Source organism: Anas platyrhynchos, chromosome 2 (assembly GCF_047663525.1).
Source record: "Anas platyrhynchos isolate ZD024472 breed Pekin duck chromosome 2, IASCAAS_PekinDuck_T2T, whole genome shotgun sequence".
In the NCBI taxonomy this organism is placed as follows: Eukaryota; Metazoa; Chordata; class Aves; order Anseriformes; family Anatidae; genus Anas; species Anas platyrhynchos.
Window position 1 is genome coordinate 13,376,227 of NC_092588.1, and position 24,929 is coordinate 13,401,155.

Below are 24,929 nucleotides of genomic sequence, written 5' to 3' on the forward strand. Positions count from 1 at the left end.
ACAGGTGGCTTCAACATGAATGCTTTTATAGGGTCGGTAACACAGGAGGAACCTCAGCAGCCACAGCTGCAAGGCATCTTTCAGAGCACCTTGATTAATGGCAAGCACTCATTTTTGTCGAGTGGAAGTGGAAGCACTCCAGCACTCTGCGACAGGCTGCGTGACGCCCCTCTGGGTGCACACTGTGTGCCACGCGGAGCTGTGCTCACCAGACTCACATCCCTCCCTCCCCTGAGCCTTGTGCCTCGATCTCAGGCGGCACCGAGAAGCTGGCCGCCCTGCCTGCCTCCGTCAGAGCCACGGGGCAGCAGAAAAGGGAGACCTGTGCGTTTCCTCTGTCTTATCCACCACAGACACGGTGTCCCAGCCACTTCCTGCATCCCGCTTCCTCTCCTTTGCACGCATATACGCAAGGTTTGGGAACAGGCACCTGGCCAAAAATCGTTTCTAACGTAACCAGCAGAAGTCTTAATTACAACCTGTTTGGACGCTGAGAGCAGATCCCAGGTTGCTGGGGGACTGAGTGTGCCCACTGACCGCAGCCTGGCCGCAGTGTCTGCGTGGCTGCTGTTGCTGTTTCTCAGTGGTGATGTAAAATGCAGCAGTTGGCCCGAGCTCTGTGCCAGGTCCCTGAAGAGCTCTGACTCCTGCAGTGCTGGACTGCAGCAAGCTCTCCTGAGCAGCCCCTGCGTTAGCACTGCAGGATCCTAAATAGCTGCAGGAGACGTTTTGGCTGCGTTCTCCCCGTCCTCACTCAGCTCTGATCACGTTCCACAGAAATGACTTCCCGCGGCTGATCGTTCCCGTGAAGGATCTACCTCCTGGATTTACCCCGTTTAGAAATTGCATTTCTTCCCAGATTGGCTCACGAAGGCTGGCGGGCTGGATGTATTTACAAGTAATGCATAAACAACACCACGGATACGCGCTCAGACAGCAGCCAAGCCTGACGCTTGGCAAACATGACAGGCACTCGGCCTCAGCCTCTGCTGCAGGCGCTGCGCCGGGGCCTCGCTCTCAGCTCTGCCCGGCACCTGCGATCCAAAAGCAGCAGAACCCAGTGTGCTGTGCCCAATCTGCAGCCCTCAACGTGCTCTTTGATCTCATCCCTTCTTTCACACCCCTCAACACGTTCCTTCTTCCTCTCACCCCTTCTGAATACCTTAGGAGTTTGTAGCAGGAGCCTTGCGTGATAGCCTTGCAAAAAAGGCTGGATTTAAGCATGCACTTCCTCTGTCTTTTGACACCAGTGAGGAAGGAATGGCCTCAAAGAGCCCAGACATCTCCTGCAGCAGCTTCTGGTCTCAGACACCATGTTCATGCCAGGGAGGTGAAGTGGCTTACACTTACTTCCTTAGAAGAGGCCAGCCTAGCTGTGATGCTCAGGGCTCAGCCCTCCACTCGGGCACAGAAGCTGCCATATGGGGTCAGACTGTGAGTCCCTCTCACGGAGGAGCCTAGAGAAGCTTGTCTCTTGCTTGCCTGGGCCACTGCCAGAGATGGGACACTGCACAGATGGACCTTCTGCCTCTGGGACACAGGGAATAATCAGGGCACAGGAGCTTCATGAACTGCATGTGCCTGTGCACCCTCCACGAGCCACATGGCTTTGCTAAGTCCCATTTAGCACCGCAAGCAATTCATCCGTGTGTCCTGACACCTTCATTACTGCAGGCACATGCTGCTGCTGCGCTCATCGCTTCGGACATATATAGCATGCGGTGCTATTAAGCAGCACTCGCTAACGATCACTATTTTTGAAGAAAGGAAATCGAGGAGGAGAGATCTGGAGCCTTGCCTACATCCACAAAAGGATTTGCTGTCTGAGACAGAATTAATACGTTGGTGTTCCCAGCCATCACTCTCGTTTTCAGACCACTGCCACAAGTAAAAGTATTCTAATAATAGAATACCACAGGATTATAGAATAACCTGATACAAATAAAAACTAAATTTAAATGAATAAATAAATAAATACACTTAATTTTTTTTTGTGATGACATCTTAAAAGAGTTCACTGAAACTTAAAAAGAAAAGCACCACTTAGTCAGCATGCTACTGGGGTTCATAATCTTAAATGAAAGGGGACCCCACAAATACTCACCTGGAAGCAGAATTACTAAATGTTTGCCATATAAGAAATATCAGCATGGTTTCTGATTCAATTTAAATATTGTGACACTGCAGCCCTTAAGAAAAACAATTCTGTTCTGTTTGTGCCGTTAACTGAAGTGCCCTGACAGCCTTCAGAAATTATGATAATCAGAGATCAACACATGCTTGATTTGCAGACACCATAAAGCACTCAAATTCTGGACTAATTAATAATTGACCATGAAACCACAGAATATAACCTCTTTATACCATGATACTGGAGCATTTTAGAATAACAATGTTTGTTTTGACTAAATATTGTAACATCACATGCTTACAATAGTGAAACTTAGGTCTTATATTGAAGTAACTATTTTACTCCATGGAAGGGTGAATTTTTATGCAATAAATGAAGACAAGTGTAAAAGATAAGAACAATTACTGTATGTTGTAGAGTATTTGTACGTGGTTTGCGTGATGAATGGCTTGTAGCCCCAATGCTTATAAGAAGTAGCATTAATGCAGAATTCGGAGTGCTCAATGATTTTCATAGTTCTTCATTTCTCCTGATAGTTCACATTTTATGTGGGAATGTTAGAACAACATTCACAGTTTGAGCAAATAATGTTGTTGTAGCATCATGTAAGTTTATGCATATTCCTTAATTTAAAGGTAATACTTATGTGCACTTAAGGAGAGGCTTAAAAAACAAACAGGCATACGTAGCCCAAACTGCCTCACTGTACGTACATCATCAAATGAAATATCTCACCAAACTTATTGGTGTGACCCATGTTCTTTTTTGTTTGTTTGTTTGTTTGAATCATCAGCTTTCTGACTTATTCGTGATGTAGGATGAAATGTCAAAATGTCCATGCTGGGCCTCTGGGAGTGCATCTGGCATGTTGTGGAAAAAGGGATATCCAGACTACAGATGAGAAGAGGTTGAGGAGGGGGAGACAGGCACCAGTGCGGGCTGTCTCAGACACACTCCTCAGATGGAGATGTCCCTGAGGAAAGCAGCTGACACAAGGCACAAGTATGTGACTACTGGACATCAAGCACACACAGAAGTTGGTGTTGTCACACTCTGTGCACGACAGCCAAGAGGCAGCAGAGCAGGCAGTGGTGTTCATTTACCTGCTTCGACAGCCAGCATTTTGCTGAAATCAGCAGAGAAAAGTGGGAGTGAAAACATTTCCAAAGCTGACAGCAGAAAGCTCAGAGGGCTGCACAGACTTGCTCAGGAGGGATTTCTTTAAAGGTAATTCAGAGGTTGTTACCTCGAGTGTTGACTCAGAGCTGCAGCAGATAAACTTGTCGTGGCTGACAAGGCTCGTGCTCCAGGTTCCTGTGCCCCTCGTGGAAGCTGCTCCCTCCAGATGGGGACTGAATGAACTACTTACTCCTCAGGTACCTCACTGCCCTTCACAACGCAGCACAGAAAAGCAAACCCGCACCCATTTCGGTTTGTCTTAAAGTGTCAGGCTGCGGCTGGCAAGTATCAGGACCTGTTTCTATACATGATGAGGGTGATGTTGTAAAGAGGAAGGTGGGGTGATTTTATGGGTTTTTCATTCCAGTTTAATTCACCAGTGCTCATGTGGCAACATGTTCATGTTACGATGTGCACTTTATGAAACAGGGAGAAACTGTACCAAAGAGCACATGGTGACTGGCAACCTCCAAAATCATAAAAATGCACAAGGAAAGTTCTGGTCCAAGAGGGAAAGGCATGAACGTTAACTCCAGGTCATGGATGTCAACTTTGCAGGTACAGTCACAACCCACCGGTCTGATCTCCCACATACACAGGGCACAAAATTTCCTCCAGAAGCAAAACTAAAAAATTTCTTTCTAATCTCACAAAAATACAGTTTGCTTTTACTCTGAAGCTGCCTGTAATGTCCGCTTTACTCTTCCCCTCACGAGTTGTCCCAATTACTTTCCCTGCCAGGCAATAAAGGCTTAACTTAAGGTTGAATGTGTTTAGCTTCTAATTCGTGGACTTTATAACACCTTTGTTGGAAAGTTACATAAGGTCTTGTCAAAAACCTTTGTAAAGAAGTCTGTGAAGTTATGGAGCCGACTCTCAAACATATCTTTGATCAGCTGAATAAATAATACCCCATAAATTCAAGCTTATTCTTCACACTTCCTCCAGTTCTCCTCAGAGCTTCTTTATCCTTCCTAAAATCCAGATCTCAGAACATGCTCATCATTATAGCCTCACTCCCCTTCTCTTACTTAAAGTTGTCCTTTTGTACATCTCAGCCTACAGTAACAGTTACTACAACCGTACTGTGCTAACACCATAAGCTGGGAACCATTTGTGTAGGTGCCCCGGGTGTCCTCCTTCCCTTGCACAGCATTGCATCATACCAACCAACAGGGCTGGTATTCCCATTTCCTAGGTGTGCTACACTCTATTCAGTTATACGAAAACACACCTCTTTTTGGATACCGACCAACAACAACAGGTTAATTTATACAGTCTGATTATTTGTTTACTGCCTCATTTATCCATAGAGTTTGAAAACTTCGTCAGCAAAGCTTTTAGATGATCATTCCATATTTGCTTTACCGTTAAGAAGAGAAAACTCAGTCTATTTATTTTGGCATTTCCCAGACTGTGAACACCTAATGTTGCAGCTTTGGCAGTTCTTGCGCCTGGCTGCTTCACAGTTTCTGTCCAAATGTATGAAATATAAACTGCAATGTCCACGCAAATCTTCTTTCAGCTTCCGATTCTGCCATAAAATCCTGGGAACTGCACAGGGCTCAAACAGCCTTTTCTTCTGCAAGGAGACTGATGCACAGCAGAGATAAAAATATTAGCTTTACATTGATTTCATGCAACTGAGGAGGCTTTAGAAAGTACAAAAGCCTATTTTAATAAATGGTGTGACTCATGCCTTAAAAATCGAGCCATTTTCATAACTGGCTCTTTCCCCAAATCCCTCCCACAACCTCAGTTCCCCGTGATTTTTAGGGCTGATTATCTGTGCACATCTCCAGCGTGGTGATTAGTGTTTTCTACCAGCCGAATGCTACAGATCCCCGCAGACCCCAGCTGATCTGCATGTCCCCAGAAACATGAAGCCATCATTCGCCGAGCCTGTGGTTATCTACGGCATGGCTGCTTTGTGTCAGGGAGCAGTGGGAAGGAGACAGAAGCTCCCTGAGGAGCCGATGAGCAGTTCTCCTGAAGACAGCAGAAGACAAGATCAAGTGTGTGCTTGTTTGTTTGGGTGAGTGTGTGCGTGTGCTGGGGTTAAGAGGTGAGGTTAGAAAAGCATTAGCAAAGTACACAGAATTCTCAGCGCTGCTGTCAGGTCTTTTCCTACTTGAAGACCCAGGCAGCACTGAACCCTTCCCAGCAGCACACAGCACATTTCCAAGCCCTTCAGTGTAAGACAGAGATCCCAGTTTATCCTTAAGTAGACTATATCTTCATACTGAGGTATTTTGCTCTGTTAAAATAGAGTTAAGCCCAGCCTGAAGCTGCGGGTCCCTTCTGGACCTTCCCCACTACTGGCTGCAGTGGTCTGCTCCTTCCCATAGCACGTCTCAGTTTTGACCTCTGAAGTGACAGGAATTTACCTCAAAAGAGTTGACATTGTACTGAAAACAAGCGGAGGGTGATGAGAAACATCATCAGTGCTATGTGAAGCCCTCAGACCAGCTGTGGGGAGGGACGGGGGCTGCTGGTTGCCCTGAGAGAGGGCATGGCTGGGCCACCAGGGCTCTGCCGCTCCTCCTGGCACGGCCTCAGCTCCAGCCCCGTGGCCTTTGCTCCCTCACTCCCCTCTCCTAAGCAGAACTGGTGTTTAGAAGGGAAGGAAATAAAAAAAAATAAAAACAATGCTGCAAAACAACAGTTCCTTAAAAAAAAAAAAAAAAGAACTTCTCTGTATGGATAGCACACAGCTTGCGCTGAGGAGATCAGCGCCTCGGGCTGTTTGCCAGCTTGGTTTCTGCCTCTTGCCAGAAAAGCAGTGGAAGTGCGCGGCCACTTTGGCTCGCGTGGGGCTTGGACGAGCCTGCGGACTTGGAGGAGAAGGTGAGCTGCTCGTCCTGCAGAGCTTCTTGCTTTCAGCATGTCCTCGCTCCCGCTCAGCACTGCCACCCCGGTCACACAGCACTTCTGCTCCTGCCCCACCGCTCCGGCTCTCCTGCCCTTCACCAGTGCACGTGCAGCCGAGGGAGAATAAATGACACTTTAATCTGCACTGGACAATGCTTTTCCCACTCCTCTCAAAGGCTTCCTGTTTTTCTAAAGCTAATCTGGCTTCTGCAAATGCATTTTCATAATGGCACCTATTCAGATTAGTTTCCTTTTACACATTGATGAATTCCACCTGCTTGGGGCTCTCTCCTGTCAAGGCAGAGGGACTACAATGCCCAGCGAGCAGAGAGCCTTCCACCTCTGCCTCCTTGCACCATATAAACATGACACTTGCATTTCCACCTTTTATGAATGCGTATGTGCTGCATAGACCGCAGATAAGCCCACCTGTGAATGCACTCACCCTGTGTTTTAAACTCTTGGCACTGCAGCTGTACTATTTGGGATTGTTTTCACATTTGGATTACGAGGAGTTCGCTGGGAGCAGACAATGGATCTAAGTTTGAACTGCTCCAGTTTCCACTGAGCTTCTTGTATAAAACTGTAAGGCAGATCCTGACACTGAAATACGAAATCCAGAGAGCTGTTCCAGCTCATCCCAGCAAAGGGCAAAGCCAGTCAGCATGTCCTACAAGTGACAGGTGTCCAGAAAAACACTGGGATAGAGAGAACCATGCCTCCTGAGCTATTGCAATGAAATGCAGTATATTCGTGTAGTGAAAAAACAGTCTAGACAACTTTTATTCTGCCTTCAAAGCATAAGGATTACAATACACAGGTGTCAAAAGTTCCTCGGGAAATGAAATACACCAAGTCTCCTGCTCCTATTAAAGCAGTGTGTTCTGCTCAGTGCATTAGCATTTCATTTTCACTGCCTTAAAATAGGTATGCAGAAAAATGTTTCTAAATACACTTTGTCTTTCCAGTAGGTTTGCAATCTATTTGCAGTCTATTTTCAAATACACGCTCCTTATTCTAGAATGAAAAGCCAGTGTTGAATCACACTCATTTCAGCAGCCTTTTCAGTTTGTATATGAGGATTTATCATCTTTAATTTAGCAAGTTTACAGAACACAGCCAACTGCTTTTCTCTGCTTCCAAATAAAGTATGGAAAGTACAGTCTGTGGCAAGGGAAGCAGAAGATGAAAAGGCCCATCTGGGTATCTTTTTTATGTTGCAGCTGTTAAAAACTGAAACCCATTCTCTGACAGAAAAATAGAATTCGGTAGTTAATATGAAAAGGCATGTTCATATGTTATTTCCCTACTGTATAGACATGTATGGCTCTTTCAAAAAAAATAAAATAAAATAAAATAAATAAATTCCTGCTTTAGATAAAGACAATTACAAGAAGAACACGATGAAGAGCTGACAGAATAGGAAGCTGGAATATTATACAGTCTTGTGTAAATTTCTTACTCTCTTACTTTTCTACTGAGGTGAAATCACGAAAAACATGCAAAGTTGTCTGCAGGTTAAGCATAAGCAGCTGAATTACTGTAGGTGAGGTTGCTGTCCATATTCATGGGGGCTACCATGGAAGGACTGCCACACAAAAAAAACCCTCAGTGACACTGCCTGGCATCATCGCAGGAGGAACCTGGTTAATAATAGAAACAAAGTTATGCTGGAGGACTTTGAAGACTAACTAGAGGCTTGTGTTTTACTGAAATAAATCAAGGCACCACCTGTAAAAGTAAAATCTTTCACAGTTTTTAGTACTATAGAATGGCCTATAGGACTATATAGACTGAATGCTTTTTGGACTATACAGAATGAATACTTGGATATTTCCAACAGCTGATATGCTCCAGGTGTTGGATCAACAATATAAATGATATAAAAATCTGTGTGTTAACTTCGTAGGAGGAAATCTACGACCACTTAAGTCAAGGATTTAGGGGATGCTTCAATGGCCCTTGTAAATTGCTCACCAAAGTTAGTGTTTCCAAGAAAAGGGTTTCCAAAGAGAAATCTCAAATTAAGGAAGAAGTCGGTATTTCACATAAATGGCAAATTTTCACTCGTGAAAGAAGAAATGTCAACTAAACATAAGGAATTGAGTATATAAAGTAGATTTAACACCTCACTACAATTTACAGAGATTTTAGGTGAGAAAGGAACACTTTTCAATAAAAGCAAAAGAAATAAATACATCGTTAGATATCTAATCTAATTCCACAATCTAAAGAACTTTCAACTGCGTCATATGTCTCGTTTAAAATTAAATGCAGTGATCATCCTGTTCAGGGCAATTCTACTTCATACAGGTATGCAGTCCCTGCAGAGAAGAGGGAAAGTTAAGTACATGTTTTAAGACTTCTCTGCAGAGACAGGGAGATAGCATGCGTCAATATTTACTGTTCTCATTAAGTCACTACAAAATGTTTGTTTTCATCTCTGGAAGTAATTTGCACAGTGGAGTTGTGCTGATAAAGGATTGATGCTTGAGAGGTGGCAAGCACCTGCTTCTGTGCTGAGCAGAACATACACATGCCTTGGGCTCACCAGGTCTAGCCAAGAGCAATTAGCTCAATTAAACTTTTTTAAGCTGAAAGATATTGTAACTGGAGGTTTGGGTAGAGGGGAAGGAGGAAGGACACAGATTGTGTCTGGGACATTCTAACACAGGTTTTCTATCATTATAAAATCCTAGCACTAATCAGATGTTTCAAGCAAGGTATCTGCTAGCCAGTCACCTGCCAGAGAGATTTTCCCACCCCTCAGTCATTCAGGAAAACAAAGTCCATGTCATTTTCAACACCCATCACAGATGTTCCTCTGCTGGTCTAGGGCTAGGAAGCTTCATCTGGAGCCGCTGTTGACTCACGCAGCAGGTGGGGAGCAGCGGGCAGCGATGCGAAGCACCCCTCGCTGAATCGTGCTGCAATCTCTGTCTGGGGAAGGTGCTGGGCAGATGTCAGATCCAGCACGTCGGAGAGGAAATAACACAAAGCACATGTGCTCAAGAGCAAGAAGCAGCTTGGAAAATAGCAACAGCGAAAGAGACAGAATGTGACTTGGCACAGGAGGACGAGTGCTGCTGCTCCGCCACGCACCTCTCGCAGGCACACACTGCGCTGCGTGCCCCGCAGGACAAGCACTCTGCATCTGCACACCACAAAATGCTGAAAAGGATTTCAAAACGTTTGGTGGCTACCACAGAGGAAATGCAAATGCTCATCTTGAGAAGATGCTGAGAATGGATAAGTTACTCTTACTGGTATTAACCAGATTTTTAAAATGGGAAGTGTTTATCCCTCGATTTTCCAGACCTTAAACTTTTCTGCAAGATGTGCAGATGTGTCTTCATCCCCCAGATTCTGTACCCAGACAGTCCTGGAAGGAGGATGAGAGGACTTCATCTCTCAGTGGTTCTCTGCTGCTGGGGCTGTAGGTGCAGGGTAGGTGCTGCAGGAGATGCCATAACCAACTAGCACGTGCCAAAAACGATGCCAGAAAGAGCCCTGTGCATACTCTCATTCCTCCTTGGATATCTCAGTATCTCTGATTTCCAGACTGAGCAAGAGCTGTGCCTGTGTGTGGCTGCTCATGCTGTCCTCTGCCTGCCCCTAGCCCACCCTCGCTTTGGTCTGATCTACCCCAGTGCTGGCAGACAGCTTTCTTCACCTCTTGCTGCATGTGAATTTTGACCACAGTAGTTAATCTGTCCCACTCTTTCCCTAGGAAGAAAAACTAGGAAAGATCCGGTCTCCGTGGAGGAAATTCTTACCTGTTAATTCTACAAAGCTCTGTGTACCTCACTGTACTAGAAATGGGCTTTCACACAGCTGAGAAATGTGTTCCGTGCCCCTTTTGTCCTTGCTGTTCTTGAACGCACATAGCCCTGTTTATAATTCCTCCCACAGTCATCATTCCTATATTCTGGCAAAGCCCATCAGCGTTCACAATGCAGAATAATAACTACTGGCAATTACCCTGCCAATGCAAGCCATGAAGAAATGCGCAGTGCACAATATGCTGCTACCTATAATGGTTTTATTCCACGGTACCTGGGGGCACCAGCCCCTAGGAAAGGACATCTGGCTCCTGTTTGTGAGAACAGCGGTTTGTGGGTTATGGTTTGTATGCGCCCGTGGAATTTCTGAAGGAAGCAATTCAGAACTTAAGCACATTTCATCATTTTCATTTATGGCAGGGGAAATATGCATAGTTATACATGCCCGAAGAGATCAGGAGGATTATTTTTAAACTGAAACCTTTGATGTTTTTACAGCATTTACACAATTCCTCTTAAACCAATGTTTTCCTTTTTAAAATTAGCATCAGTGTTTGTTTCCTGTGTGAAACCTGGTTTGTGTCTGACCAATTAAAGTGAAGATAAATGTGACAGGAAACTGTTTTGAATACAGTACCTCAGCTGCAAAATATAACTTTTCTGAGTAATTGAAATGAAAGTCAGTATCAGTAAAAATAAATCGCACAATTCAGTTGTGGCTGGAAAATTACTACTGAGACTGGCAACTTGATACAACTATTTCTATTACTTTCTATTGAATTAGGTAAGGCAATAAATACTTAATAAGAATAGTAGAGCAAGGTTTATTTTATTCCACATTGTGCATATCAAACAATACTGCTAGCAAAAGATTGCCTTTAGGGCAGGAAAATGTTTCATTCTCCATGCCTGTTCGGTCGAGAGCCTTTCTGCTGGTTCTGCCAACAAGGATGCCAATTAGTGTCAAGTAACATTTTGGTACTGCTGATGCAATGCACAACAAAGGGAACATAGTATGGGGAAATGGACTTGCTGTACTAAGAGATCAAAAATACCACTTTTATTCTGGTAATTGGACCTAGAATTCAGTGAGAGAGAGAGCAAGAGAACTCTACTCCTGCCATTTTATGGCTTACATCCCCAGTGTGGTACTGGAAAGTCTCATTTCAAGGTCGCCTGTTAGAGGAAGGTGACATTGTATAAACTTTCAAAATGCACAGATCATAGCCAGATGCTCAGGTGAATCCCTCACCAGCTGTGTTAATTCAGCTTGCTCTGTCCCCAGTACTCCTAATGCCACCTAGACAAATTGCTTCTGTGCAATCCAGAGGAGAACGAAATCTGTTCAGAAGCGTGCACGAAGCATGTTCACTGGCAGAGATAAATGTCAGGGACATTATTCAGTTTTATTGTACTTCCAGCTTCCCCAGTGGGTCCCACTGATCTGCCTCTGCCCGTATAAAAGCAGAGTGAGGAAGATGATGGTACCTCAGAGAGAAGGCCACTTCACTCAGCAGTCAGTTCTCAGAATCCCTTTTTGTGGTCACTTCATGAGTTTCAGATCTAACAGAGTGTTTTGCATGTGATGCAGACATCCAAAGAGGATGGGCAGGGGATAAAACTGGGCAGAGCAATCCCAAATGGTAAGCAGGGACAGCATTGCTCAGGAACACCCCCCAGAAATCCTGCTTGACAGGGGCAAAATGACTTCCCTGACAATGGCACTGCTGATCATTTGCCATAGTTAATGAGAACAATGTTTGATCTGCAATGATCAAACCTGACTTTCTTAGCTTTGCAAAGATTTCAATAGAAAAGTAAACCCAGCTTCACACCATGTATTAAGTCGTGACTATCTTCTCTGAAAAAATGCCAACATCAGCATAAACCTGTCTTTTTTTTTTTTTTTTAAAGGGAAGTTTACCGTGTGTATAGTACACAGAAGATGCTCAGGTAAAAATAGGAATTAGATCACTGCTGCTATAAAGAGGAGTGGAATATCTTCCCTTCGTCAAGCCCCAAGCAGTTGGCACCCTATAAATCATAGGAAGCACAGGGGTAATTATAGAACTGGAAGCTGATTACTGTAAACATTCAGAAGTAGCTCCTAGTGAGTGGAAACTAAACATAATGCGAGCATGATCACAACCATGAAGGAACCATGCAGGTCGCTATGCCCCCAGTTTTTTCTCTATTCCTAAAGACTGGGTTATCTCACAAAGCAACAAGCAAGAGAGTCAATCTAGCACCTTGTAGATTAACAGCCTGTTAATACTGTGAATTTTGTTCTCTGTCAGAATTAGTGTTGATTTGACAACACTCTGATCACAAGGATCTGATTACTTTCCTGCTTGCATTGAGCAACACTGCCAGCAGCTTCTGCCAGTAGGTTCTGCCACCCTCAAGCAGCTCGTTTGTCACGCTCACAGGCGCTGCTGGTGCCTTTGTGGTGGAAAACGCCCAGCCAAAGAAGTTCAACCTGCACTGAGAATAGATGATGTCAGCACATGAATTTTTATGTTTTAATGTGGGTTTTAATGCAGGGGTGTTCATTTTGGCACTCTTGGGGCCACAGAGAGAAAAAACTGTCTCCTCCACCCTTAATACAGGGATCTTAGTGAAGGTGCAGCCACAGAGAGCTGGGCCATGACAAAGTGTCAGATTCCTGCCTCAGAGGAGTCACACCTCCAGGAGCAACACCACAACACTTGAGCTGAAAGCGATACCCTCCTTCTTACCCAAACATACCAGAGTGATTATGCAACAGGACCAGGAGGGAAGCTTGTTTTCTGACATCAGATTGTGCTCTGCTCCTGTCCTCAAATACAGTATCTTCTTGAGATACGAGTAGGAAGATACACAGAAGGTGCCATTTTTCCTCAGAGAATGTAGCTTATTTGTGCTTCTAAGCCCTATCTGATCCTTACAAAGCTATTTACCTCAATTATAATTACTGCTGATAACAAGTTCTACAAGTTAATTACCCCAAACATAAGAACATTGTTTTTCATCCATATCCTTACATAGTCATTATAGAATCCCAAATTCTAGTTTTTGTCTCTATGTGAGGCAGAATTTTCAGAACTCAGACAAGTTTTGAAAAAGCCACCCTTTTGTTAAACAGCTCCTACCTAAAGTTATTAAGAACTTGGACATACAATGCCTAGAAAGACAACATAACTTTACCTGAAGAAAGCATCACAAAAAGCATATCTGTTGCTACCTGGCAGTAAGTGTCTCACCGTGCTGTATAATCCCATGCTCCAAAAGTCTGCGGCCAAGCTGCTCGGCTTCAGTCCTTGTCGTGGCCTCTCCTTCCTGGATGAGCCAGTCAATGAACTCCGATGCCACAAAGGTCCGCTCGTACTTGACTCCTTCCTCTTCCCTGGCTTGCAGGAGAGTGTTTTCGGAACTCATCAACCTGGTAGGGAAGGGAAAAAAAATGATACGGAAAATGATGCTTCAAAAAAACAACTCCACATCTATTCTGGCAAGTCTCACTGATACCAAGCAAACAGCTGTGAACCTAACTTATTAAATCTTCTCTCAAGCTATCAATCTAAACTTACTATGAGAATTATAGCAGCTCAGTCAATAAATGTAGGCTTTATATACCTGTATGAAGTTAAAGCTTTCTCCTGTTCCCTAAAAGAAAACAAGGTTTTTCAGCTTTGCATTTCCCATATTTAGTTCTTTAGCTTCCCTAAAAGTTAATGTATAATTGACCTCAAAATAAAATCAGCCTAAAAGCGCCAGGTTATAGTTAGTGTGTTCAAAAATTCCTAATTAATTTTTACAGTCAGCAGGACTATGCCCCCAAGTCATTTAGATGGTTTTGAAAATTCTCCCTGTAAGCTTTAAAACAGCTGCAGAAAAATTCAAGGGGAAGGAAAAAAAGGCAGTTCTGTGGTCTGGATGGTGGGTAAATATTTGGCTCCCACCACTCCGCAATGCAGCTGCAGCCAGTGAAATCGTACACCTGGACACATTTTGACATTGGAGATTATCTCCATCTCAGTTTGCCCTGACACAAGAGTTAGGAACATTCGGAGGTGTCTCCAGATCTCCGCGCAATTGGCACATGTGCAACTTAAAAACACTAGGAAAATTCTTCTCCATTCAAGGAGCCTAAACAAATGATGCAATATAAAAACAAAAGGAAACAAAAAAAGCCTCAGTGTTTTGTTAATGCAAGAATGACGTTGACATTTTGGAGGAGAAGAAATGAGAACCACTCTTTTTTAATACAGAACCACACTTTTTTGTTGGCAGATTGAGAAACACAGCCTCTTTATTCATTAATTTAATTATTATTCATAATTATTTACTATAGGCTAAAGGTAAGACTTTCAGAATAACAGTTGAAGAATGGCTTGTTTGAGTTTTTTCCCTTTAAGACTGTAAGTCTCCTCCCTCAGCAGCTATTGGGAAATTAAAGGCACAACTGGACCACAACATAAAAATTCCAAAAGCTCTGAATCTTTGCCCTTCTTATCAGAAAATTGAATTTCAAATAAACCCATACAAAGGTGATCTCTTTCTTAAACTGCCAGTATGTCCAGAATTGATGGAAATCATGGAAAGTGCAATAAATATATAACATCACCTCCTTTGGGGGCTTCTGAATTCTGAAGTCGGGCATCAGCAATAGAGAGCACAGAAGTTTCATTTGAAATTCCAGTGAAGAGGTTTGACGGGACCTGCCCCTTGTTATTTCACTTGAAGGATTTATTCCAGTGACTTTAATGAGAGCTAACCAGAAGCCAGGGCTGACTGGATCTGACCCCAGGCAGCAGATCATCAAACCAGTCAAAGGCTGCTCTGCCACAGCTGCAGCTGAGTGGCAGCTATAACGAACTGCTCCTGTCCATGTTGGTCGTTACCAACACTTCTGAGCTGAGTAAGGATGAAGAAAGTCAAAATTAGTTGAATTCAGGGATGGGGCCAAAAGCAGGAACATGTATCATGGGGGACAAGATACCGGCTCCAGAACTCTTGCAAAGGTTTTATGCTTTTTCATATTTTGATTTGCCTACATGTGCATGCAGGTTTAGCTCTCTGTCCCACATTAACCACATCTGATTTGGAGAGAGCTCCAAGAGACCACCTTTATATGTCTCTCGTTCACCAAGCTTTTTCCCCTTAAGAAATAAAAAGCAAACCCAGAACTCGTGTCTTTTATACCATCTGCTGCATGGTTACCCAGAACTGGTTACCCAGGCTCTGCGGGCACCAAATAAAAAATCCCGAGGATTGTGTTAATTGTTCTTTGATGAGCTTGTAATTAGTTGACCAGCTCACTGAAGCACCAGATAGAGAGGTCCTTGAAAAAGTGATGCTAATCATTACATTTCTACAGCCACAAAAGAAATCTGGAAAAATATCAAGTGGAAAAACACTCAGCTTGACATTTCACACCCTTCTGCATGTGCCCAGAATAGCACTGCAAAGGATTTGGACTTGTGAACAAACAGACACAGCAAATTGACAGTTTTACAAACCCAGCAACAGCAATCCACTGCTAACTGAAGTAAATCACTGTAACGCCGCTGCTGTCAACAAAAGTGTACCAATTTCCACCAGCCAAAACCTGGCCTGTCATTAGCCAAAATTGGAAACTGCCTCTCGCTCTTCCATTTTCTGTGTGTTTCAAAAAACACGAGACCATTAACGTCAAAACCTGTTATTTGCTACAACTTGTGTTATCCCACATCAAAGGAATGTATTTAGCCAAACACAGAACATGTCAGAATTATTTTTTTTTTACTTTGTTTTATCTAAATAACTGCACCAAAGGATTAATTGAAATTAACCACTGCTGAGGTAAAATGAAAGTGGTTCAAAGGAAGCAGTCTCAAAATTATCTGAATGATTTCCTGAAATTAAAACCAGAAAATCACACTTTTCACTGTGAAATCTAATTGAAAGTTGAAGTTGAAGTCAATGTCATGAGATGACTCGTAGCTCCTAAAACTGACTGCACCAGAAACACAACAATCCTGCACACCTGACCTAAACCTATAAGAACTGCAAACATAATAAAAATATGGTGCCTGCACAACTTGAATTTAAAAAAAAAAAAAAGAAACCCAACTATGAAAGGTCTGTGTTGGATTTATGTCAGACTTGCAGGGAGGGTTTTGTTGAACAGGAAACATGCTTATCTTATTCAATCTCTTTGGTCAGTCCTGCAGAGTATGAAAACTGATACCATCCCTGGGTCTAGTGAACTGTTCCAGAACTTTCAGGATGAATTAAAGAAGTAGGGAATCCATCAGGTTTCATCTCTAGTTATAAACCTGAAACTCAAAGCACGTTCACAGGAAGGATTACCAAAGTTTGCACCGATGTGCAGGGTATCTGAGCTGATTGATGATTTTCAGTGCAAATAAAGGGAGGAGACAGAGACTGATTTTAAATCTGCTAATCATAGAATCATAGAATCATAGAATCATAGAATATCCTGAGTTGGAAGGGACCCTTAAGGATCATCAAGTCCAACTCTTGACACCGCACAGGTCTACCCAAGGCATGTTCAACCACCAAAGACATTCACGATAGGTGAGGGAGGTAGTGCCACAGGGAAGAGAGTACAGGGTACAAGGAGCCCTGTGGTCACGCAGAAGGGGGACAGGGAAAGGTTGCTCCTCAGCCTGGGGACAGACCTGATGGCCCATGGGCACCTACCCCTCACTGCTGTCTGAATGCTGGGAACTTGCCTAATGCACCCCCTCCTCCGTCCATGCAGCAGACTGCTGAGCCTCCTAAATCATTTTGCTCCTTTTACCCATCAAGGGTAAAAATCTGCATGAAAGGTGTTGGATAACGTCTGCAGTGTTTGGCAAGCACAAACTACTCCAGCTCCTGAATGTAACGGTACTGCAGCCCTGATGCGATGGGTGGGGAAGGGCAGGAAATAGTATTACAATGCATGTCTTAAACAAGCAAATCCTAGTGAAGACCAGCTACACCTAAAAAACTTAAGACAGGCTTTAAAATTAATCAAGGGTTCACATAAATTTCCTTTGGCATAGTCACATTTCTCTTGAAATTAGGGCTACAGGCGTTCTGACAAACAAGTTGCATATACTGGCAACTGACTTCACATCTGTGCATGAAGACTTTCTCCAATTGTTGCCTTTTAATTCCTAGTTTAATTATGCTGAATTAATATTTTCTTTCTCAACACTATAAGCAAAGACGTGTGTTACCCATGTGCATAGTTCACTGCAGAACTCTTTCTGCACTGGTCTGACGTTCGGTATTAGATTTTGAGTTTAAAATGCATCCAATGAAACTATGAAGGTGTTGCTAATGGGGATGTAATGAAATCAGAGTGCTCTGCAGACTGGCTTTGCTACTGAAAACAAGTAAACCCAAACAGCCCAGGTATGCAGTCTTATCTCCTGTGAATACAAAATATTTCCAATGATGCATGGAGAATTTTTACTAGCTTTGACTGTCACAGGCCGGTTTCGAAATGCCATGTATTTTTAAGCTACGCTATATTTAGCACTTGGGGCTGGTTCTAAAAGTTTCTGAACCCGTTAGATACGTTGCCTAGGAGCAACCACCTCATGAGGATGAGTTATATTTAGATATAGGTGCTGCTTTGGGTATTAACTCCTTTCCATTTATAAACACCATTCTGCTGGTGTAGTGTAGGGCGAACTGGACAACTAGAGCTTGGTTTGGGGATGGTTCTCCGAGCAGAGAAATGGGGATGGAAGCAGACACGCTGGCAGACAGAGCTTTTCCTACCATGGCTCATTTCACGCAGGAGACTGTTATCAGCCTCACCAAGAAAAAAATGATTTTGCTCACAGAAGCTAAAAACTGAAAACAAGATTGCAGTCTAGACACACCAATCAACTTCCCATAGCATGGGCTATGCCTGAGGGCAATCTGTGTTAGAGACTAAAGGAGCAAATGCTCTGCTTCATAAAGCACAGGCAATTTTGGAGATGGGCAGTCCAACTATCTTTCCCAGTGTATCCAGTGAAGGATTTTGCCCAGAGGCATATTTTTTCATGTTTTACCCAATTTATTTTTACTTTAATTAGTCACAGCCACAGAAATGAGCAACCTGATTGAGTGGGAGGTGTCCCTGCCCATGGCAGGGTGGTGGAACTGGGTGATCTTTAAGGTCCCTTCCAACCCGAACCATGCTGTGATTCTGTGACCCTAAATTTTACACAGCAGGTGCAACGAAAGGAGTGGCATTTACAGTTGTATTTTATATAATTCAGATTAACTGCTATTTCAGCAAATTGCCCTTTGTAGCCTCCTAACCTTGAAGGCTGCATTTATCACCAGCTTTTTAACTTGGCTTTGTCCTGCCACCTGGTACAGAGTTCAAGTGAAGACACCACAACCCTGGTTTGGGGAAAGCTGCAGAGCTGGCGAGTTGTTCCGAAGGCGCTTCCAACAACACACCCCGTCCCCTGGCAGCACTGAGCAGAGCAGTTGGCAGCCTTCCCTTGTTTTGCTGATCTTTTGCATCTGCCCTCTTGTGCAGGGGAAGCAGAAGGGATAGGCAATGGCACGGCATTTCGGGAAAACCCTGGGACACACGAGCAATAAGGGGCTATTCAACAGGGGGTCATGGTTGTGTTTTTAGCCTTCAGCTTAACACCTTCCTCTGTGCAGTTGCTGATTTATCACAGGAGGGAAACTAAATGACTCCAGCCAGAGGACTCAGCGTCTCTCACCAAGAGGGAGTGTGGGCAGGATTGAGCCCAGAGCAATACTTGAAGCTTTTTGGTAAATAACACACCACAACTTTTGCGTTACTTTGCAGCACAAGCCAACATGCATTTTGTTCACTCTGCTTGAAAGTGCCACGTTACAATCCCTACATCCTGAATAAAATGTCATTAATTATAGATCGGGAAGTACGGTTAAGCTGCCTAGTTATTTGACGGAAGTAATCCAGTGGGATATTCAGTATCTCAGCACAATCATTAATTTCAAATCTTAATTAGATGTTCTTGGCTGGGGTTTATTTTTGCAACTGCTTTTAGTATAAGCTCTCTGATGCAGAAGCTTTGCAGACTGGAACAGCGAAGATTAATTTCACTCATTATTTGAAATCATAACTCCTGGTGAAGCTGTAGAGATGGAGTTACAAGAAATATGTAGCCACTTGTTCAGTACATTTTGATGTACTAAGGTTTTGGGTCTTGGGATTACAATTTTAGATGACCAATCATCCGGCTGTGGCTCTTTTTTATAAAATAGAGTGAAAGGACTAAAATTTACATTGGGTTCTCACACAGGATGTGTTTACAAACCACAGACAACATAACATAACAAATGCAATTTTGTTTTAAACAACACCATAGAATCATAGAAACACAGAATCATTTAGGTTTGAAAAGAGCTCTAAGATCATCTGGACCTACCTTTAAACCTAGCACTGCCAAGTCCACCATTAAACTATGCCACTAACCACTACATCTACATTTGAACACCTCCAGGGATGGTGACTCAACTATTTCCCTGGGCAGCCCGTTCCAATACTCCACAACCATTTCAGTGAAAAAAAAAAATCCTAATATCCAACCTAAACCTCCCCTGGTGCAACTTAAGGCCATTTCCTCATCCTATCACTTAGTGCTTGGGAGAAGAGACTGATCCCCATCTCCCTATAGCCTCCCTAAAGGTCATTGTCGAGTGCAATAAGGTCTCCCCTGAACCTCTCTTTCTCTAGGCTAAAAGACCCCAGCTTCCCGAGCTGTTCCTCATAAGACTTGTTGTCTAGAACCTTCACCATCTTCATTGCCCTTCTCTGGACTCTCTTGAGCACCTCGATGTCCTTCTTGTAGTGGGGGGCCCAAAACTGAACACAGTACTCGAGGTGCGGCCTCACCAGAACCGAGTACAAGGGGGCAATCACTTCCCTGGTCCTGTTGGCCATTATTTCTGATACAAGCCAGGATGCTGTTGGCCTTCCTGGCCACCTGAGCACACTGCTGGCTCATATTCAGCTGGCTATCGACCAATACCCCCAGGTTCCTTTCTGCTGGGCAGCTTTCCACCCTGTAGCACTGCTTGGGGTTGTTGCACCCCAAGTTCAGGACTGGCACTTACCCTCGTTGAACCTCCTACAGTTGGCCTCAGCCCAAAATGCTACAAGTCAACATGGTAGGAAAGAACAAGGGAAATGGGAAAGAGAGAAGGGTTACAAAGTCAAGACACAGGATTATGCAGGCCCATTACTGCTTGATTTGAAAGTCTCTGACTATTCAAATGGATGAACAAGTATCATTTGCCTCCCATGATACTATTATTGACAGATGATGAATGCTGAATGCAACGTACTTTTCATAGAGCCTTTGTCCTCTCATGAACACCTTCACCTCATTATCCAGCGGAAACGTCCCATCGTCTTTTCTGAAGCGGTAGAAGAGTTTGACATCCTTGAATTCTTTATGCTCGTCACAAACTGAAATGTAAAGTGAAAAAAAAAATCTTCGTAGGGATGCTAAAGGGCTGAGAATTCATTTAGCAGGTATCACCGGTGAACTACAAAGCAAGCATGAGTGGAGCCTAGCCTCCTGTATTTCTTAGCATACAGCCACACACAGTTCTAATAAATGATAAAAGACTGAAGAAAACTTTCAGACAGGTAACAAAATTTCTAGCTGAGAGGGACTGGTGTTCATCAGTTTCATGACTATTTCTAGGAATAGCAAAAAAAGCATCCCTCTGTTAGATACCTGGAAAACCTTTTGATGTAAACAGTTTGTTTAAAAAGATACCAGTGCAGAGCAACCAGTGATTTAAGGATTGGCAAACTTTCAATTGGCAAACCTAATGTTACTCGTATCATTTAAACAATGCTGTAGGAAAGCTGAGTCTCGCTGCAGGAACAGTCAAAATCAAAGGCTTCTGCCCACTTAAAATTGTCTCAATCTCTCTGCCATGCCAGCTAGCAAATAGGAGGTACAACAGGAGCACACTGAGAAAAAATAAATAAGAATTTATAAGAGACCAGCTGATGACAGGTTCCTACAAATGGCAGAAGAGAGCTGCAGCAAGGGCATAAATTAATGGGAAAGCAACCCCAAGCAAAGGGCTGTAGCAGAGCTGTCGGCCCACCCACATGGGCTCACGTACAGCAGGAGCTGGTACTGCTTGCACTTGATGCTGGTATCGAATGGATGCTCTGGGCTCCCTGCAGAACCCGATTAAACCTACCTGACTTTGCCCTCTCTCACTTCACTAACGATTTCATTAACTTCAAGTGTAATGCATGAAAATTTTCAATAGACACCTGCTTTATGTGTAATAGATACGCACACACACATATATAATTTGTATGAAAGTTACAGTGTGCTGTTGGATTCTGAGGTAGAAAACATTTAAAGGTTGTTAAAGTTTTAAACAAGCACTCAGAAATAAAATATCTATTGCTCAATTAAATTAAGTCACTCAGGCATCCATGCAACTCTTCACTGACATTTTCTCAATAGAGGATTAAGTAGTCAGATTTGAATACCCTGTAATTACTTTATTCTTTAACTATCTACCGTGAGTCCCAGTTTCCATAACAACCCAGAATTTTAATTTAATACCCAAGCAGAAGCTGTAGAAGAGGCACGCGTTCAGAATGTGCATTTCTTCCATTAATTAAGGTGTTGTGAATGCACTGCTGATAGCAGCAGTATCCCTGCACACACAGTGACCCTTGCATAAAGTCAACAGTCATCTGTTAGCAGCTGCTTTATTTCCTATTAAAAAAGAAACAAATTGCACATTTAGTGCTTTTGAAATAGGCAATGATACTTCAAATAAAGGACTTGAATCTTCTTTGTTTTTGTGCTTTCCAGCCTCTTTGTGCACTAAAAGGCAACTAAATGCTACCACTGATTCGGTAGCCTCCTTTTCATAAGTGTGAATTGTTATTCAAGACGCTAAATGGAACAGGTCTCAAACAGACAACGAGTTTAGGAGAAAATTAATCAGGGCACAGTCGGACATCTAACTTTCTTGCAGCTGTAGCAGCACAAATGTTTGTGCAGCTGGTGCGAGGAACAGAGCTGGAGAACAAATCCCTGCAAGAAAGACAACCTTTTTTTTTTTTTTTGCTGGCTTATTTTTCAAATGGGATTTTCAGCTGAAAGAGGACAGGGCTGTGAAGAGGAGAGCAGGGAAGGGGGAGCAGCAGACAGCGCCTGATGGTAGCAGTAGAGGGGGCAGGATCCAGATGAGGTTGCCAGGAAGGCAGGGAAGCATCAGCATGGTCTGCAGCGACTTCCCTCCTGTGCCAAAATGGGGAACACAACTCTACATCCTGACTGCCTCTCCATGTCCCTGGGGAAACAGAGGGACTTGTGGAGCAGCACCCTTCAAGCCAAATACCCCATTCCTGGCAAGGAAAAGACCCTACCTGTCCTATTCCTGAGTGGAGAAACAGGAGTGGGATTTCTCTTTGACTTACAACAGCTTTAGCTTAGAAGTGATATTGCACTTACCATGATGGATAATGCTGTGATCCAGTAACTTCTGGACAAGTTTAATTGCTGTCTCTCGGTCTGAGGCCTCCTTATGGTCAATCAGCCAGTCAATCAGCTCTTTGGCAACAAAGCAGTTGGGATACGTCTTGAGGTGGTGCCGCCGGTCCTTAATGACCTTCTCCTCATGCAGTCGGAGCCTATGGGTCAAAAATCACCCTGTGAATCTGGTGCTCAAAGAACCTCTGCTACCAGCAAAACTGGGAAAAGAGCTGAGCCAGTGCGCCCAAGCCTGGCTCACCCTGCAGCTGTTGGACACAAGGGGCAAAGAGCCTTCCACCCATGGTGGCAACCCCCAAAAACCGATTGGTAACATTTCAAACCCCACCCTTGGGAAAACTGGCTTTCTGTCCGGTGGAAAAGACCAAAAAAAGAAGAACAGCAGAGCATATGAAGCACATTAAAAGGCTTCCTGTCTGTCAATTAAACCGTCAATAATTTGGAATTAATTTTCCCATGTTGCCGCTAATTTGTTCCATGTCACTCTTTTGTTTTTCACTACCACCGCCATAGACTTTTTTAAACCTCACGTGTTTTTTTAGATGCTGTATCTTCATCATTTGGGTAAATCCATTTTGCCTCCAGCTGCAAAAGTACAGCATTTACGATTTAAAATTCAGTCGCAAAGCTGTTTCAACGTAATGTTATCTAGCACAAAAAAAGTTGCCCCCTACTCTAAAGAAAGGGAAACCTATTCCTCACTCTGCAAACTCTTGGTAAATGCAATCTGCAAAATTCCCTCATTATATTGAAAGCAAGGAGGCTGGCTGATTTTGAGACACTTAGGTCAGAATGCAAGATCCTGGCTAGGTTAGTAAAGGCCTTTGGGTTCCGCATCTTTGTTTTTAGTCATTTTTTTCCAAACAAATATAATGAGTAACATCTGTGTCAATAAATTAATGGATAGAGGGTTGTTTTTTTTTTTTTTTTGAAGTTGTTTAGCTTTCTGCTTTCTTGTTTATTTCCTTTTGGTTTTCATTAATAAATTCATTCATCCCATTTTTGCAGTGCCAGGTATGTACACAGCAGCTAGGAAGAAAACATTGAAGCCACAACTCTTGGGCTCCTACCACAAGCAAAAATATTGCCGTTCATTTCCAAGTGCCCTGGGTCCTACCGTGTAAATACTCTCACCGACTTCAATGAAGTTCTGAGTGATGCTGCAATAACTGTAGGAGCAACAACTCTATTTTCTTTATGGCACAGCAGGGTGTTAACCAGGGTCACGGGAAACACAGAGTAGGAGCCCAGCCATGAGACCAATTGGCCTCTCAATGTGACTCCAGCGTGAAACAATTATTTCTCTTTAGAATCAAAGAAAGGGAGAAGAGTTGGCTGAAAGTGGTGAAGACAGTGTTATTAGGGCAGTAGACAAACTTCTACCTAAAAATAGCAGCAAAGCAATGTTTTCGTTTTGCAGCGTTCAGCCTTGAACTACACTGGAATGTCCAATCCGTGATACGAATTCAAAGCCAGCTTCTGGAAGCATTAAAAAAGGAATACTTTTTTATTAAAAACATTAATAAATCAGATTAGTATTCTGGAAAGAAATACCGGTAAATATCACAAGCGTTGTGAAAATCTCTGAGCTAAAATATCTTTGCTTAAAGCATATTTTCCAGATGTGCTCTTGCAGCTGTTGCCATACTTCGAAAGAAAAGCCCACACAGCTCTAATTATAGAACATGCAATTATCAGTATTTCTGACTGTGCTTTACTTTTAAAACATATTTCGGGTTTTGCTAATGTTCATCAAGTCTTATGCTGCACAATGCTCTAGAAGAACAAAGATATGGAAAGGGCATATAATACATAGGTAGACAGCTCAACCCACCTCTCAGTCAAGTCTTACTGAATGGTGTTCATCTGGTACAAAAGGGAACCCCGGTTCTATGAAATCCTTTGTACAAGCTCCATGCTGGGGTGTGCCAAGAGGGGTACGGTATTCTGTAAACAGGCCAGGAGCCAAGAGCACCAAAACCGAGTACTTGTGTCTTAAATTCTGCCTGAAGGCTTCCCTGCACTTGGTAGTCTCACGTATTTTAAGTTCTTTGTCCTGTCAGAAGATATGGGGTCCTTCTACGGCCTCCTTTCTTACTCAGAGCATTATAGGGTTTCTCTCAATACCCTTTTGCTTATATTCATGTAACTCGTAGAAATTTCATTATCTTAACTGTCTCCACCCACTGGCTAAAGTGGATCCAAATTTGCTAAGAGGTTACAAAGTCATCAAGTCAAACAGAACATTATCATATAAAAGCTTCAAAAAAAAAAATCTTTACGTACAGTTTCCAAATGAAAGTGGGAACTTACTCTGCAGTGTATAGCCATCGTGTGCATACTGAATTATTTCCAGCTAGTTTATTTGAAATAAAGAACAAAAAGAGAACTTGTTTTTTCTCCCCTGTGGTGTATGCTCTCCTCTCTGTCAGGCTCCCTCACCTCTAT

At 43.2% G+C, this 24,929-nt stretch overlaps 1 protein-coding gene across 2 annotated transcripts in view; it reads right to left on the reverse strand.

Moving 5' to 3' along the window:
- The window catches only part of DEPTOR (DEP domain containing MTOR interacting protein), a 75,239-nt gene that overhangs the window by 24,458 nt on the left and 25,852 nt on the right, over positions 1–24,929 (reverse strand). For both annotated transcript variants that reach the window (XM_027452647.3, XM_072034355.1), the window contains 3 exons: positions 22,443–22,621; positions 20,287–20,410; positions 13,206–13,384 (listed from right to left, as the gene is read on the reverse strand). In XM_027452647.3, the coding sequence (XP_027308448.1) occupies positions 13,206–13,384; positions 20,287–20,410; positions 22,443–22,621 (482 nt within the window). The remainder of the gene's footprint in view (positions 1–13,205; positions 13,385–20,286; positions 20,411–22,442; positions 22,622–24,929) is intronic.